The 18208-nt window shown below is 43.1% G+C and overlaps 1 protein-coding gene across 1 annotated transcript in view; it reads left to right on the forward strand.

Moving 5' to 3' along the window:
* POLR2B (RNA polymerase II subunit B) overlaps positions 1-18208 on the forward strand; it is a 470934-nt gene that overhangs the window by 412423 nt on the left and 40303 nt on the right. Inside the window, exons 17-19 of the mRNA XM_068233836.1 lie at positions 4954-5067; positions 5235-5395; positions 5506-5701. Coding sequence (XP_068089937.1) covers positions 4954-5067; positions 5235-5395; positions 5506-5701 — 471 coding nt within the window. The remainder of the gene's footprint in view (positions 1-4953; positions 5068-5234; positions 5396-5505; positions 5702-18208) is intronic.

Here is an 18208-nt window from a genome sequence, read left to right on the forward strand (position 1 = left end):
CTATTACCATTGTTTCATGCCCATTAATGTTATTTTTGTCCTCAATTTTTCCTCATTTTTGGACCCCACCATATTATCTCTGGAGGATGACCTCTTCCGAAGGCTAACATAGGGAACTCTGACAATCCTCCTGGGGTTGACTGATTAACCTGTTTGCTTTATTTTCAAGCAAACATTCATAGAAGACTTATGGAGTTTGAGAGCCTTTGCACAGCCTCCAGCTCATCACCACACAAATTCTCTTTAAAGAGTAACTGTCAGGCTGCAGAAGCTAATTTAAACATTCTATTCTCCTGTGTTAAACAGTTTAGAAGGAAGCCAAAAAGGCATTAGTGAAGATAAAAATCTCTCTTACCTTTGATGTGTGCTTATCAGCAAAGCTGTTATTCTTAAGAAGACGCAAGCCGCATACCATACTGCAAAGCATTCTGGGGCTCTCCCCTCGGCTGCTAATGAGACGTTACAGCAGCTTGTAATCAGTCCAGCGCGTAGCACTGATAAATCTCTGGGCAGAGTACACTGCAGGAGTCAGCTATTGTTCCTAGCCACATGGCTAATTAATATTCACTGCACACTGTGTTATTCAGTACGAGCTTTTCTGTAATCAGGAAGCAGGCAGGACATGACGACACAATTGGCTTCATAGAAGACAGAAAAACATGGAACCTGCCATGAGCTGTCAGGAGCATCAATCTCTGCATATACTATATACAAATTCTGTGAAGTACAAACGTGGACAGTGAAATGCATATGTAATGTAAGTACAGCCAATCTTTAGCTACTGATATATGTGTTTATTTTCTCTGAGACCTTATACCTAACAGCTCCTCTTTAAAGAGACTCAGTGATGACAAAGGTGGCGGCTTTTTTTTGTTTTTATTTACTTATCCGGGGCTTCCTCCAGCCCCTTAAGCATGAATGTGTCCCTCGCCGCCCTCCCAGAATCCTCCCTTCAGCCGCAGTCAACCTCCGGTGCGTGGCTCAGTCCTGCTGAGTGATGTCAACCGGGGCCTTTTGTGCATGCGCAGAAGGCCCCCCACTGACGTCACTGAGCCTAATACCGGAGAAGACTGCGGCTTAATGTAGGACAGTGGGAGGACTGCGAGGGATGCATCCATGCTTATGGGGCTGAAGGAAGCAAAAAAAAAAAACAGCACCTTTAGTCATCTCTGAGTCTTTTTAATGTACTCACACTTGGCGTGTGCAGTGAGTGACAAGGACCTACTTAAAGTAACTGACTTGTGGGACAGGGAGCTTGGGAACCCACTCCCTGCGGAAGACTGGGAAAAAATATTTACATTGATCCATAAATCTTCCATATCGGCTAATTTACAAGAAAGGAACTATAAAATCTTTACCAGATGGTGTCGTACTCCCTCACTAATGGCAAAGTATAATCCAAACGCACATGATACAGGTTGGAGATGTTCTCAAGCTCACAGCTCCTATTTCCACATATGTTGGGAATGTTCCCAAATACAAACATTCTGAGAAAAAATATTTAACATTCACCAACATCTACATACTGCAATCTCCACAATGATTAGCTCCAACAGCTTTGCTCACACTTCTCTTCTAATAAAAAAAATATCTCACCCCACAGATTTTAGTGGCTGCAAGATTACTGATTGCCAGGCATTGGCACACTTGTGCAATACTCACTATGGTGAAACTATTCAAATAATTAAATTACGCGCATGGAAGATCTCTATACCGCAATACAAGACAACACCGTGTCTTTTTTTTACCAAATAGGCAGTGTAGATGGACTTCCATGAGTCCCCAAAAGCAACAGATATGCTCTGATCACCTCTCCATGATGGGCATTATGTGTAACTGTGTGGATTGATAAGGCATGTGCCACTTTTCTTTCCTTTATTTCCTTTTCCTGTTTTTTCTCAAACTCTCTCCTCACTAGGCACCAATTTACCCTTTATTTAAAGGGCTTCTCTTGCACTTTAAAAAACAAAAACCAGCACTTACCTGCAGCTTCTATCGGCCCCCAGGAGCTGGAACGTCCCGCACCGTCCTCCGATCACCTGTTCCCCGCCACTGGAACAGGTGTAATTATTCATCTAACTAGACGAATAGAAGTGCGGCTGCACGGCCATGGCCATTTGCTTGCTCGCTCCCATGCGCATCAGCGGGAGCTTACTGTGCAGGCGCAGTACAGGAAAACTTCATACTGCGTCTACGCACTAAGCTCCCGCTGACACGCCACGGCCGCGCAACCGCACTTCTATTCGTCTAGTTAGACGCATAACTACGCCAGGGGCGGGGAATGGGTAATCGGAGGAGGACGGCGCGGGACGTTCCAGCTGCAGGGGGCCAATAGAAGCCCCAGGTAAGTGGCAGTTTTTGTTTTTTTAAAGTGCAAGAGAACCCCTATAACCTTTGTAGATTGAGATAACTTAAGATAGGCGGAATGTATACAATATTCCGCAAAGACTCAAGGTGATATGACTCTTGGTCTATGGTCCGTTCTTCGAGATGCAAATAAAAGGCTCATGATGACTACATATTATGTTCTTAAATCTCTAATCATAATGTATGCCCGTTGATGTCTTGCCACAACCTTTGTTACAGCCTATCTTCACAAACTGTGTATTGGATACGTGAGACCTTTTGTACTTCATACTGTTTGACTATCCTATTCTTTGTAATGTTATACATGAATATGATGTACTGTTACTTTAAAAAGACATGGGCAGCAATATGTGCAGATTTTTGACCAGCAGCAGCAACATTTGGCCTGTACGTTAAATGTATGGATGTGCAAGGTAGAAAGATGTAAATATTGGGTCTAGTATAGAGTTAATCTTGAATTCAATTTTGAATTCATTCACTGTCACTTTAAATTTTATTATAGATGAAGCTTCAGAGTCAATTAGATTGACTGCAAGGGCAGCTGGATAATCTAATTTTTTTTTTCAAAATGCAGCACATGGTTTAAAGAGGATCTGTATTGATAAAAAAATGCCCCTGTGGGTACTCTCCTTGGGAGGGGGAAGCCTCTGGATCCTATTCATGCTTCCCCATCCCATGGCGGCAGCGATAGAGCTCCCTAACAGCTGGGATGTAAATATTTACCTTCCCGACTCCAGTGCAGGCACAGTAGCGGCTCTTCCCTTGGAAATAGCCAATCCCAGTCGGGTCCGCTCTACTGCGCAGGCGTAAGTCGCCTGCGCAGTAGAGTGGACCCAACTGAGATCGGCTATTTCCGAGCGGAAAGCCACAACAGTGCCCCCGCTGGAACAGGGAAAGGTAAATATTGCACAGCCTCACATATTGTCGGCTGTGCATTCAGTGAGCTGCAGCGAGACCACCATGGGACACAGAAGGACGGAGAAGCCTCGATAGGATCCAGAGCCTTCCCCCTACCAAGGAGAGTACCCCCTCAGGGGAACTTTTTTTTTTTTTAGATTACAGAGTCTCTTTAATACATGGGATGGCAGTACTATGTCCAAATCCAAAGTATGTACAATCCCATTCTCTGGTGATTTATTATTTTCCTAAGAAAAAGTCGCTTCATCAGGGTAAGACGGTTTTTCAAAACAGGCTAAATAATAAGATGGCCACAAAACAAATGTAGACAGTTGTCCTTTGATAAGAGGTAGAGCAAACCAAACATTTTGTTTTAAAGCTCTGAACCTCATTCAAAGCAACAGTGACAACGAGAATCAGGTGGGAGGAAGACTGGGCTGCTTTTTTCCACCATGGAACTCATTTGCAAAGAGTCCATTTATTTTAAATTTAATTGAAAATGGATACCTTGTGGTGTTCCAGGAGAAACCTCCAAAGAGGTATATAGTAAACAATTTGTTGAAAATAACAAGACAATCAGCATCATACAGAAGTGATTCTGCATGACATATTGGTAAGGAATATAGTAACGATGGCAACGGTTGGAGAGGAGAAAATAGAACTCTATTCAAAAATATTTCTAGTAAAGAAACCATCCGGGAAATACTAAATCTTAAACCTCTTAATCCATACATAAAGTATGAATCCATGCATAAAGTATTCAGGACGGATTCAATTTATACAGTGAGGAACCTGCTGATTCCCCAAGGTTACATAAGTATCAATCTAAAAGATGCCTATTGGCATGTACTGTAACCATCGTTAGTACATTCCTTACCAACGTGTCCTGCAGAATCACTTATTTATGATGCTGATCGTCTTGTTATTTTCAACGGACTGGTTACAATGTACCTCTTTGGAGGTTTTCCCTGGAACACCACATGGTATCCATTTTCAGTTAGATATAAAATGAATGCTGTGTTTTCAAATGACTGCCAGCATGTCGAACATTGGGCCTGAACTGGAAAATGTCTACGTCGTTTATAGTCTAACACAGGTTTGGAAAGGGCTAAGGTCAAGCAAATTAATTTAATATGTTTTTTTGGGATGTAGAGTGCCCATAGGGAACTAAGGTAGTGTTCAGCCAGTAATTAAACCTATCCATTACACCACCCTGCGCATAACAAGCACATCTCTACGATGGCTCTAACTCGCCCAGTTGAAATCGTAAAACATCAAACCTATGATGCATTAAGCTAATAGTTGATTGGGCTGTAATCTAATTTCTGTGAATTTGTCCTTTATCCTTTGCATCTGACTGCTTGAGACCGGCCATATTTGAGAATTGCAGCATTTTACTGTATTCCTGCAGCAGGAAGCCTCTTACTAACCCCTCTCTCTTTTTTCATATTGTACAGTACATGATGTTCAGCAGAGCCAAGCATACATGCTTACAGGTCGCTGTGCAGACTAACCTGAAATTATCAATTTCATGTTTGTATTAGGTGTTTTAATGACATAAGCATTTCAGATGTGCTCAATCTAGAAAGATGAATTTGAAGAAGAATTGAGTATTGTAAGCTTTGAACATGCAGAGCAGCATGTTTGTTAATTTTACATAAAACTAAATTTGATTCAATTTTGTTGTAGGTCTCAGCAAATAAAGGAGAAATTGGTGATGCAACTCCATTTAATGATGCTGTCAATGTGCAAAAGATTTCAAATTTGTTATCAGACTATGGGTATCATCTTCGAGGAAATGAGGTACCTTAAGTTTACTTGTTTTTCTAAATAGAAATTCACAGGTGTAATAATAATGTTGTTATCTCACCCGAGGTACGTCCAGAAACATAAAGAGGTTAATTTCAAATAAAAAAAAAACAATTGTTTGGTAATAACTAAATTATGTATATTTTTCTTTAAAAATATAGGTTTTGTATAATGGATTTACTGGTCGCAAAATTACATCACAGATTTTTATTGGACCAACATACTATCAGAGATTAAAGCATATGGTAGATGATAAAATTCATTCACGTGCAAGGGGTCCTATTCAGATTTTGAACAGACAGCCAATGGAAGGTAGATCACGGTAAGCATTACATTTTACTAAAATGATTTTAATGTACTGTGTTATTCCTATGTACTGTGTATAGTGTTGTTCTTTGCTTGTACTTATTGTGATTCTATCTTTTAATTCAGTGATGGGGGTCTTCGCTTTGGAGAAATGGAGCGTGACTGTCAAATAGCACATGGTGCTGCTCAGTTTCTTCGGGAACGATTGTTTGAAGCCTCTGACCCTTACCAAGTACATGTCTGTAATCTCTGTGGACTGATGGCAATAGCAAACACTAGGACACACACCTATGAATGCAGAGGATGCCGAAATAAGACACAAGTAAGTAATATTAAAATATACACAGCTACAAAGACATTTACTGTTCCCAGATATTATTTCGTAATTTCTCATTGCTCTAGGTTTCTTCTTTAACAGTATTTACAGCTTATTAAAATCCAAACACTGCTTACTGTATTTTTTCAGAACGTCTGAAATGTATGGTCAAGAATATAAATTGTTAAGGTAAATACGTGACTTCAAAATTCAGGCAGGTACAGTGGGATGTGAAAGTTTGGGCAACCTTGTTAATCGTCATGATTTTGCTGTATAAATCATTGGTTGTTACGATAAAAAATGTCAGTTAAATATATCATATAGGAGACACACACAGTGATATTTGAGAAGTGAAGTGAAGTTTATTGGATTTACAGAAAGTGCGAAATACAGTAATTGTTTAAAATTAGGCAGGTGCATAAATTTGGGCATTTGATTCCAAAACCTTTAGAAATAATTATTAGAACTCAAATTGGCTTGGTAAGCTCAGTGACCCCTGACCTACATACACAGGTGAATCCTGTTAGAACCTGTTCTATATCACCTTGCTTCGACACCACCGTCTCACAGACTGTGAGATCACTTGACTCTCCACACAGCAAACAGGAGATAGACTTTCTCAGGCTTCTTCAATGTTTACGTTATTTATTCAGGAAACAGGAATACAGATAGATACATTCATCATATCCTAGCCATGCCAATCTTCATGTTGCGTTACAAGCTCGTGATTAGACTCCCTGCTAAAGTCAATCAGGTACCTTCTTCCTAACTACGTTACACTAAACTTCCTATGTACAGCATACATTATATCACATTACAGAAAGGAAGAACATGCTTAGAGGTCCCAGTCGGCCTTGCGAGCTAGTGCGGAAGGAAGAAGCAGAATGCTCTCTCCATCGCTCACTCCGGGTTTAATACCGACTAGGAAAGAGTTAAATATGACATCATCTTCGCCACCCCCTAGATCAGATTATTGGTGGACCCACTCGTGGTGTCATCATACCCACCTACTTGATTAATAATCAATGAGGCATTTGACCTAAATGCAGGAATGTGGATGTTTAGTAAATATGGCCGATGTTTACTGTTCCTGTGGTGTACGTGGAGGTCAGAGTAGGCCGATGGCCTTCTTTTAGGAACATGTTCTCAGTATCTGCGTGTATCCTCTGCTACACGCAGACCCTGAGATGCCTCTGCCTGCATCACAAAACCTCTATTGATTTTAAAGGCATACACTGCGGACAAGCCTTTTACATCAAACTCAGGCCAAGTAACTGAGGCCTACTTAAATTATAACAAATCCAATTATGAGAAAGAGTATTTAAGTTGGTCAATTGTAAGTTTTCCTCCTCTTTTAATTGTCTCTGAAGAGTAGCAACATGGGGGTCTCAAAACAACTCTCAAATGACATGAAGACAAAGATTGTTCACCATCATGGTTTAGGGGAAGGATACAAAAAGCTGTCTCAGAGATTTCAGCTGTCTGTTTCCACAGTTAGGAACATATTGAGAAAATGGAAGACCACAGGCTTAGTTCAAGTTAAGGCTCAAAGTGGCAGACCAAGAAAAATCTCAGATAGACAGAAGCGAGTAATGGTGAGAACAGTCAGTCAACCCACAGACCAGCACCAGCAAAGACCTACAACATCATGTTGCTGCAGATGGAGTCACTGTGCATCGTTCAACCATTTGGCGCACTTTACACAAGGAGATGCTGTATGCGAGAGTGATGCAGAGAAAGCCTTTTCTCCGCCCACAGCACAAACAGAGCCGCTTGAGATATGTTAAAGCACATTTGAACAAATCAGCTTCATTTTGGAACAAGGTGCTGTGGACTGATGAAACCAAAATTGAGTTATTTGGGCATAACAAGGGGTGTTATGCATGGAAGAAAAACAGCACAGCATTCCAAGAAAAACACCTGCTACATACAGTAAAATATGGTGGTGGTCCCATCTTGCTGTGGGGCTGTGTGGCCAGTGCAGGGACTGGGAATCTTGTCAAAGTTGAGGGACGCATGAATTCCACTCAGTATCAGCAGATTCTGGAGACCAATGTCAAGGAATCAGTGACAAAGCTGAAGCTGTGTCAGGCTGGACTTTTCAACAAGACAACAACCCTAAACACTACTCAATATCCACTAAGGCATTCATGCAGAGGAACAAGTACAACATTCTGGAATGGCCATCTCAGTCCCCAGGCCTGAATATAATTGAAAATCTGTGGTGTGAGTTTAAGAGAGATGACTATGCTCAGAAGCCATCAAACCTGAATAAACTAGAGAGGATTTGTAAAGAGGAATGGTCCAAAATACCTTCAACCAGAATCCAGACACCCATTGGAACCTACAGGAAACGTTTAGAGGCTGTAATTTCTGCAAAAAGGAGAATCTACTAAATATTGATTTCATTTTTTTTTTTGCACCTGCCTAATTTTGTTTAAACCATTATTGCACACTTTCTGTAAATCCTATAAACTTCATTTCACTTCTCAAATATCACTGTGTGTGTCTCCTATATGATATATTTAACTGACATTTTTTATCGTAACAACCAATGATTTATACAGGAAAATCATGACGATTAACAAGGTTTACCGAACTTTCGCATCCCACTGTATAAGTAGATAATACTTGCTCTACTTATATAACATATGTATTGCACTGTCCACGTAGTAGTTGGCTGATGGTGTAATGGTTAAGGGCTCTGCCTCTGACACAGGAGACCAGGGTTCGAATCTCGGCTCTGCCTGTTCAGTAAGCCAGCACTAATTCAGTAGGAGACCTTTGGCAAGTCTCCCTTACACTGCTACTGCCAATAGAGCGCGCCCTAGTGGCTGCTGCTCTGCTCTGGCGCTTTGAGTCCGCAAGGAGAAAAGCGCAATATAAATGTTATTTGTCTTGTCTTGTCTTGTCTTGTCGTTTTTATTTTAGTGATTTTTCTACATTAAAATAAAGGAACATTCTTCTTAGCATTTCCCATTTTAACTGTGGCTATTTTGAAGCCAATCCTGATGTAATTTTCTCCCTTACTTTCCTCTGCCTGATTGTGTATGCATTGCCTGCCCTCCACTATAAAAGTGCATTGTCTCAGCATGAGAAATATTGGCCAATCAGAGAGGAACAGATGTGTGGGAGGGGAAAACAGGAGGGAAAGAGGCTTCAGCCAATCAGGCTGCATTAGTTAAGTATGAGGGGAAAGTAGAGAAGCAAAAAAAGGACAACCCTGCATGCCCTGCCACTTCCTTTGTGTGTACCAAATAAGATTCAGGTAAACTGGGGAATGATCATTTATCAACTAGAAAAGTAATAGTGATTTTAACTTTTGTATTGTGTGGTTAGCATTATTATTACTAGTTTACCAGATAAAAATCAAGAATTGATTTTTGATTTTATGCTAACAGTTACACTTTAAGTGGGTCGAAATGGCTGGGGCGGAATCCAGATTGGAGTTCTTCAAACAAAGAATTAGCAGTGAGGTGATGGACTAAGTCTGAATAGACATGACACCCAAGTAGTTTGGAAGATAAGGGGAGGTCAAGAGAAGGTTTTTTTGAGTATAGGCGTTATGAGGGCTTGCTTGAGTGTAGATGGAAAGATGCCTTTGGAGCAAGAAAGGTTGAAGAGGGAGTTTAAGGCGGCTGAGATGGTAGAGGATAGGTTAGAAATAATGTGAGAGGGAATAGGGTTGAGGGAATGTTTAGAGATGAGAGGGGAGACAGTGAGTTCAGATAGTGGTGAGATAAGGAGGGATATAAGGTTTGGGGTTTGTATGGAGAGAGGAGGCTGCTGGGTGAAGCATTTCCTTATGTTGGTGATTTTTTTTACTGAAAAAGGAGACAAAATCGTTGGCTGAAATGCAGGTAGTGGGAGATTGAGGTAGGGGTCGGAGGAAGGAGTTGAAGGTAGAAGAGAGTAGTTTAGGGTTGTGGGACTGGAAGGAGTTTAGGGGGGAAAGTATGAGTGTTTGTCGGTAGACCATGGAGGAGGGAGCCACAGAATCAAAGGCTTATGTTAAAGTGAACCTCAAGACTAAAAATCTACTCAGCAGCACTGAAAAGGCTTGGTTTTTAACAGTTTCACAGCATCATAACTTTGTTTTTCATACCCAAGCCTCATTTTAGCTGCACAGAAGCTAAGCTCTACCCCATCAAAGAGAACTGGCCAGGCATTTTTTTCCCTAAAGCTGTGCAAAGCATGATGGGATTCCTGATGTTGTTTTCGTTGACTATCAGGCGCAGCTGGGAGGGGTGATCAGGACAGTTGGAACTGTGTCTCATGCTCCCTGTCGCCTCCTTTCAACCAAAAGGATGGCTGCCCCTATGAAATCACAAACATTTGCCTGTTCTTTTAAAACAGGGTGGGTAAGAGATATTACCTATCTATTTTAATTAACTAATGTAACTTAATGACCGTATGTTTGTTTAGGCTGAAGGTCCTCTTTAAGGTGTGATAATGAGCAGCAGCTAACTCATGGTCAGTAGAGGAGTGTAGTGTAATTAGAGAGGTTGAAAGTGTCTGGAGGTTGAGATTAGTGAAGTTAGCTATGAGTACATAGCTACTTGCAATCAAAATTTAAATAATATAGCACTGCCCGCATAAGTGTGTGTGTGGGGGGGGGGGTATTTTACCTATGCTGCCGTCTATAGCCGATACATTCCACTTGCTTTGGACATAACTCCACTTACTTCCTCCTTCCGGGTTTGAATGAGGAAGTAGTGGAGATGCATGGAACGCATCGGCTATAGGCGGCGGATTAGGTAAATTAATCCCCCTCTGCTGTGGGCAGTGCTATTTTAAAATTTTGATCACAAGTAGCTACGTGCTCATAGCTAACATTACTAGTTGAGATTGGGAATGTTTCTGAACTTGCGTATAGAAGTCTGCTGTGGGGATGTATTACTGCCGTAACTTCTAACATTTGAAAATGAGAAAGAGGGACAGAGTCAGTCAAGTGCTTAACGAGTCGTGGTGAAAGTTGGATGTGGCAAAATGAGGAGGGGCATTAAAATGGGACAGTCCTGCCCATATCAGGACTGTTGTGAGGTATGATTACTGCTACTTTTGACAACCAACCACCCCCAGGATTTTAAAACTCCTCAAGCTTGTATTGGAGTGATAAGTTTTCTAGAAAAAGAAAAACATGTAATCTTCTTACTGTGCAATCTGCATATGCAAGTGAAAGGACATTCTGTAAATATTGATAGTCGCCTCTAGGAGAAATCATTACGCATATGCTGTGCAGAGATATCCAATCTATCTGGACCCTTAGGGGGCCCATACACTTACCGATTTTCCCGTCGATACACAGCCGATTCAATCACTGTGATCGAATCGCCTGTGAAATCGTCATGCAAACGCTGACCAAACGATCAATTTCCATCCGAAATTGATCATTCCCGTCATTCCTGTCTGTGCGGAAGATTTCGCTCGATCGCCGGCAGGTCGGGAGTGCGTAGATAGTAGCATTCGAATGCCCGACGACCAACGCAATACAGCGGCAATACATTACTTGTTTCACTGGCGCAAGTCCCCACTGTCACCGCTGCTCGGTCTCCGTGCTGGGCTCCGAGACCGGCAGGCTTCACTTCTTCCTGTCCCGGCAGGAAGTTTAAACAGTAGAGCGCCCTCTACTGTTTAAACTTCCCCCGGCAGGAAGTAAAGTGAAGCTGGAGGAGCCCAGACCGGAGAAGAGACAGCGGAAACCAGGGAACTCACGCCGGCCGGATCAGGTAATGTATAGCTGGCGGGGGGCGGCGGCAGCGGCAGCTCCACAGATGGTGAATCGATTTCATGCTGAAATTGATTCACAATCTGTTTGTAGTAAAGGCAGCCATACGATCCCTCTCTGATCAGATTTGATCAGAGAGGGATCTATCTGTTGGTCGATCTGATGCCAAATCGTCCAGTGTATGGCCACCTTTAAGGCTATATCTAGCATTCATTAGCCCAACACTTATCTTGGTGGTGGACATTCACTTTGGGGATGTGGTTTGGGACTGAGAGAGACAAAAGGAAGAAATGATGGCTATAGCCAATCTGAGTTTTCTACAGGGATTGAGGTAAGAAAAGGGGAAATCCATATAAGAAGATATTAGACAGAAAAGCCATGGGCTGCTGCTACAGGAAAAGCAGCGTTGTGGCGGAGGGAGTTTATAGATCGGTATCAGACAATCATGCGTAAAAAGCTGGATGATAATGCTGCATTGCAAAACAGGTGAAATAAGGCATTTGTTGGACAATGCCAGGAGTCACGAACTAGGGAAATAGCCTCAGAGAAGTGTGTGTGTGTGTGTGTGTGTGTGTGTGTGTGTGTGTGTGTGTGTGTGTGTGTGTGTGTGTGTGTGTGTGTGTGTGTGTGTGTGTGTGTGTGTGTGTGTGTGTGTGTGTGTCTGTGTGTGTGTGTGTGTCTGTGTGTGTGTGTCTGTGTGTGTGTCTGTGTCTGTGTCTGTGTCTGTGTCTGTGTCTGTGTCTGTGTCTGTGTCTGTGTCTGTGTCTGTGTCTGTGTCTGTGTCTGTGTCTGTGTCTGTGTCTGTGTCTGTGTCTGTGTCTGTGTCTGTGTGTCTGTGTCTGTGTCTGTGTCTGTGTGTCTGTGTGTCTGTGTGTCTGTGTGTCTGTGTGTCTGTGTGTCTGTGTGTCTGTGTGTCTGTGTGTGTGTCTGTGTGTGTGTGTCTGTGTGTGTCTGTGTCCTCCAGATTTTGCATGACGGGGCCTTTAACTGTTTTCCACAGCGGGACTGAACGTGCAGAGCTCTGACTGCAGGCCAGGGAAGCAGATGGGAGACTCAATTTTAGCTCTGGAGTGGAGACGGCAACAGTGAATATGATGCAAAAAGTCAATATAAAGGGGAACCTCCACTTGTATCTGATGTTGTGAGCCAGTAAGGTTTGCACATAAAGTTTCATAGCCCTTCAACCGTTGCACTGTAGCTGGGGCTAATTTAATGAACATTCAGTTCTGGTGTCCCTGGAAGCTCTCTGATGTCTCGCAGTATGCACATGCAGCAAAGTCTCTTTGTTTAGTATAAAGTCAGCTTCACAATAGTATCCCCAGGCAGGGGCATAGCAATAGCCCTAGCGGCCATAGCAACTGCTATGGGGCCCTGGAGATGAGGGGGCCCATGTAGTACTTGATATGTTTGTTCACGATTAACTTTCCTTTGTTTCTCTAACCTCTGTGTCTCAGTGCTCATGGACTATATTGAGTGCACATTGCATAAAAATGTAAATTGCCCAGTCAACTCATACCCATAGGAAAGGGGCAGGTGGCATTGCTCAAGAGTGCCTAATCTAAAGATCCCATTAAAATGTTGCTATGGGGCCCCATAGTCTCTAGCTATGCCACTGTCCACAGGGGGACCATTCAGTTTTAAGGAAGTCAAAGCCCAAAGAATATGGTCAAACTCAAGTCTGTTGATAGGGAGTATGGGGTCTAGTTCTTGGAATAGGGCTGTAACTGTAGAGTTGAGGTCCACTAATGACTCTGGTAGGCCTCTAAGCCTCAGATTTACCCATTGCGGCCTGTTTTTAAAAGTCCTCCATTTTTAGATAGGTTGCCTGCAGTTCAACCTGCATGGACTCCATATCTCTTTCTTGGTCCTCTTAACCTCCTTAGCGGTATGCCCGACAATGTGTCGGGCATACCGCTCGCTGGCCTCAGGAGTCCCCCATGCTTAATTAACTTGATCAAATGGCTGCAAAACCTTTAGCTAGCACTAGGCTAGCTAGTACAGGTGTCCGGCACCCTCCCCCCCCCCCCCCCCCCAGATCACCCGTAATCCCCCAATGCCCCCGTTTATACATTACCCAGCCTGGCTCCAGTGATCGGTGCAGCCTCCCTGCACAGCTCCGGTCTATCTATGGGGAGCATCGGGTTTGCGCATGAGGTTGGCGCTGTCATGAGTGATCCTCCCCATAGTGAAGACCGGAGATGTGTGGGGAGGCTGCTCCGATCGCTGGAGCCAGGCTGGGTTATGTATAAACAGGGAATCGGAGTTTAGTGAGTTGTGAGACAAGTTTTGTAACTGCCTCCTCTGGCTCCATGTGTAGTATTGCTTTAAAGTTTTCAAAAAGGGTCCTTTTCTCTGAATCTCCCTCCTATTTACAAACAGTGAAGTTTGAGAACATCACTTCAGTGTTTTCTGTTGTCTTAAGGCTCATACACACATCCAACAAAGTGCACGACCAATACGACAAAATGACCAACCGCACGTCAACCCGTTGACACAACCTGTATTTCCACACAGCCAAACAAACAAATCGACCAACTCGCTTGCATACTGTACACGCAAGCGGAACGTAGGACTGCATGATATGGCCACATTTAAAACCTGTACAAGTCGTTCAAATGACTTGTACACACAATAATTATACAATAACATTTGTAAAGCGCTTTTCTCCCATAGAACTCAAAGCGCATACTTCACACACATGGCTAACTGCACAATATTAGCCCAACAGTCATGGCAGTTGTTTCGCTGGTTGGATCAGGCAAAAACTGCCTGTTATCATTTTAAAAAAAACTAAAACCAGAGGAAAAACACAAGGTCAGCCCAGAGCTCATCCTTTTCACTCAATGCTGTGGCCAAAGTACCCATTTCCCCACCACAAATAGTACAGAAGTTCAGTGACAGGCAGCAGAATTCACAAATACATACCTTGGTCTGGAAATCAACCAATCTGGAAGCCTTAAGTCAACCATGGAGGCCCTAAAAGCCAAATGTTTTATGCCATCAGGAAAGAACTGTACCAACTCAAACCATCAGTAAGGTCTGCCTAACATTTAGCAAGTGTCATCACCCTAATCTTACTGTATGAAAGTGAATTATGGGGCCCCATCACCTAATTCCCTTTTAAAGTGGGAATCTAGCCCAACAGAATTTTCCCACCTGGAATTCTGCAAACACATCCTTCATGTCCACTGGAGTACCTCAAACCTTGCCTGCCAAACTGAGATGGGTAATTCCCATTACTGCTTGAAAGACAGAAGAGTGCTGTCCCACTGGGCCCACCTATGGAGCAGCAGCCATGACTCAACCCACTCAAAGCCATGTTGCACAATAAAGACCAAGAAAAGCCATGTACCCTGAAGTGGTCAACTCTATGCTTCCTACAAACCCAGATCTACAGTGTAACAAATCTCCCACCAATCCCATCATATTATGCTACAGTTGTACAGTTGCCATATAGGTCTCATCCACTAGAGACTTCTGAAGGTGAATCCACTGTGAGCACAATAAATGTTTAAGATTAGATTGTGTTCCCATACATGAAACAATCTTGATTGTATGTACAATCGGTAAAATAAATGTATCTATTACATGTTGTAAAACGATGATAATGCTGCCACAACCCTTCGTTTGAATTTGGGGTGTAGGGACACCGGTTAGCTATTCTTAAAGAGAAGAAATGGTTCTTTGCAACCTAGCTAACAAATCAACAATTTATAAAAAGACAATGTGGTAGAGTGTCTCTTTCTGAGGACATGGAGATATTCGCATAAATCAGAATAACTAGATACAGGGAGCAGAACTGGGACGATTCAACCATTGGTTTATTATAAAACTATATGCAGAAAATATACATTAGCACTAGCAGGTAAATATATCTGCAAGCTTGAACGGATTGGTTCAATAGAATGAGGAAAAGATGAGAAATGAATAGAATGTACAATATGGTTTTCTAAAAACAGTATGCGCTTAGGAAGTCCACCTGATAAAAAAAGATTGCACACGTGGTTCACGTTCTCAAAAAACTGCCTGTGTAAAGCAATATATGGCAAAACAATCGGACTAAGATCGCGCACACAGTCTCAAAGATAAAGAGATACACTATCTCACAGTCTGTGGCCCAAGAAGATCCAAAAATCGTCAAGGCTGGGTTCACACTGTAATAGATCGACACTTGTTGTCTGCCGCTCTCTAGATCCAGACTCTCACGTCATATGCAATAAAAAACAAACAAATAGCATCACATAGCGTATAACTGCCAGGACCAATCTCCAAACACCTTTCCTCTGTGTCTTACTCTGTCACCAGGAACCTCCACCAGTGCAGGGACGCTCCCCCCCCCCCCCCCCCCCACGTGCCCGCACTCACCCTAGAAACCTCCAAAATATCCGGAGGCAGGAATGACCATGTTGGGGGATAAAGATCCTGACGTAAGCCCCTGATGCGTCAATGTTTGACGAAATGCATAGGGTGGAGGGACGACACACGTGACTGGCAAAGGAAGGAGAGCAGAGCAGCGTGCGATCAAGCGTGGACCTAGGGCAGCATCAGTTTGAGTGGTTTCCTGGGGACCATCACTGTATAGTATGTGCCTGTTTTCCACTAACCGCATGTGAGTGCAATACTTTTTTATCTCGAATTAAACGCAGATTTTACACTATATGAGTGTTTTTAGTTGCAGTAACTTGTTCAGAAGAGTGGCATCTGAGTATCTGCCTGCTGGATCTTTATCCCCCAACACTGTCATTCCTGCCTCCAGATTTTTTGGAGGTTTCTAGGGTGAGTGCGGGCACGTGTGGGGGAACGTCCCTGCACTGGTGGAGGTTCCTGGTGACCGAGTAAGACACAGAGGAAAGGTGTTTGGAGATTGGTCTTGGCAGTTATACGCTATGTGATGCTATTTGTTTGTTTTTTATTGCATATGACGTGAGAGTCTGGATCTAGAGAGCGACAGACAACAAGTGTCGATCTATTACAGTGTGAACCCAGCCTTGACGATTTTTGGATCTTCTTGGGCCACAGACTGTGAGATAGTGTATCTCTTTATCTTTGAGACTGTGTGCGCGATCTTAGTCCGATAGAATGTACAATATGTTCTAAAATACCATGTTTGCTGGAGGATTTGAAAGTCCAAAGACAGAAGGAAGGGAGCACCGTCCCAAATGGGGAGCACAGTCCAAGTAGAACAAAGAGGACCGACACGACTGTCTTTATTTAAAGCTCTTTAATAGCCCAAAGTGGCAGCAGTGACACACTGCTGTTTCGGTTACACAGCCTTTATCGAACTGCTCAATAGCCATAAAATGTGACAAACATACACCTTTAAATACTTCCTCTCTATGTGGGAGGGGCCCCAGAGTGGACCTGAGAGGGAACTTGAATCCCTTTATGCAAAATAGCCCATACGAAATACAAACTGACCAATGGTAGAAGTAGTGTATCATACCTGTGCAAGTAGGGGCTCCCCACCCCCTTAGACGGGGGTTCGGCAGCCCTGAAGGTAAAAAGAACACCCAGCCAGCATGAATCCCTTCCAGGATGCACCTCATGTTGGTGCAGCCAGTGCTCTGACAACTTCTGGGTCAACCCGGAAGTGCTGAGCACATTAATGTCATCAGTTTTCATGCAGAGGCATTACCAAAATTGACCACAAGATGGCTCACTATAGGTCTGTGCGACGATAAGGTCGCACCATGCAGGATAAATATACACATGTAGGCCTGAAAGATGGCCACAAGATGTCAGCAAAAACCCGGACAGAATGCGACCAATAGGTCGTATCATCCAGGGATTTAAAAAAAAGGCAGATGGGTTGACCCGGAAGTTGTCAGAGCACTGGCTGCACCGACGTGAGGTGCATCCTGGAAGGGATTCATGCTGACTGGGCATTCTTTTTACGTTCAGGGCTGCCGTCCCCCCCCCCCCCCCCCCTCTTCCTGCACAGGTATGATACACTACTTCTACCATTGGTCAGTTTGTATTTCATATGGGCTATTTTGCATATAGGGATTCAAGTTCCCTCTCAGGTCCGCTCTGGGGCCCCTCCCACATAGGGAGGGGGTATTTAAAGGTGTATGTTTGTCACATTTTATGGCTATTGAGCAGTTTGATAAGGTTGTGTAACCGAAACAGCAGTCTGTCACAGCTGCCACTTTGGGCTATTAAAGAGCTTTAAATACAGACAGCGTTGCCGGTCCTCTTTGTTCTACTTGGATTTGAAAGTCCATGCAGCAATCAAGTCTTTGTAAAAGTCCAAGATGGTGGATGCCATGTGGCCAAAGGTCTTTGTGTGAAGTAATCCAAGATGGCCGTTTGCCAGAGTCCTCCTTGCTGTCGAATTATGGAAATCCACAAGGAAATGGAGGGATTGGATCTAGAGCTCCTGTGCACTGGCCAGTTATACCCCTTGTTCAGTAAGGAGGAGTGAGGGTGGGGATACACACACCTCAGGAACCTGAGATGAGCCAGCTATCTTCATTAAGAAAGACAAATGCGCCTAAAATATGAGATCTGCTCTCAAAACACATACATGTTATCTTACATCTAATAACAGTGATGTGACTGTCAGGATTTATCAAGAACAGTGATATCAAACATGAGTGTGTTGCAGTGATCTGTGACCCCAAAATGCATATCTCCACTTTGGCAGGGCTTACCTTGATTTCGGAAACATCCAACCATGTAGTTTGTTACGAATATCGTAATAAGCGGGTTCCAGGGATCTGCGCCCTTTTGAAAGTCATATTCATGACAAAATATTAATTTCATATTTGTGGACTCAAGAAAGT

The sequence above is a fragment of the Hyperolius riggenbachi genome, chromosome 1, assembly GCF_040937935.1.
Source record: "Hyperolius riggenbachi isolate aHypRig1 chromosome 1, aHypRig1.pri, whole genome shotgun sequence".
NCBI classification, from domain to species: Eukaryota; Metazoa; Chordata; class Amphibia; order Anura; family Hyperoliidae; genus Hyperolius; species Hyperolius riggenbachi.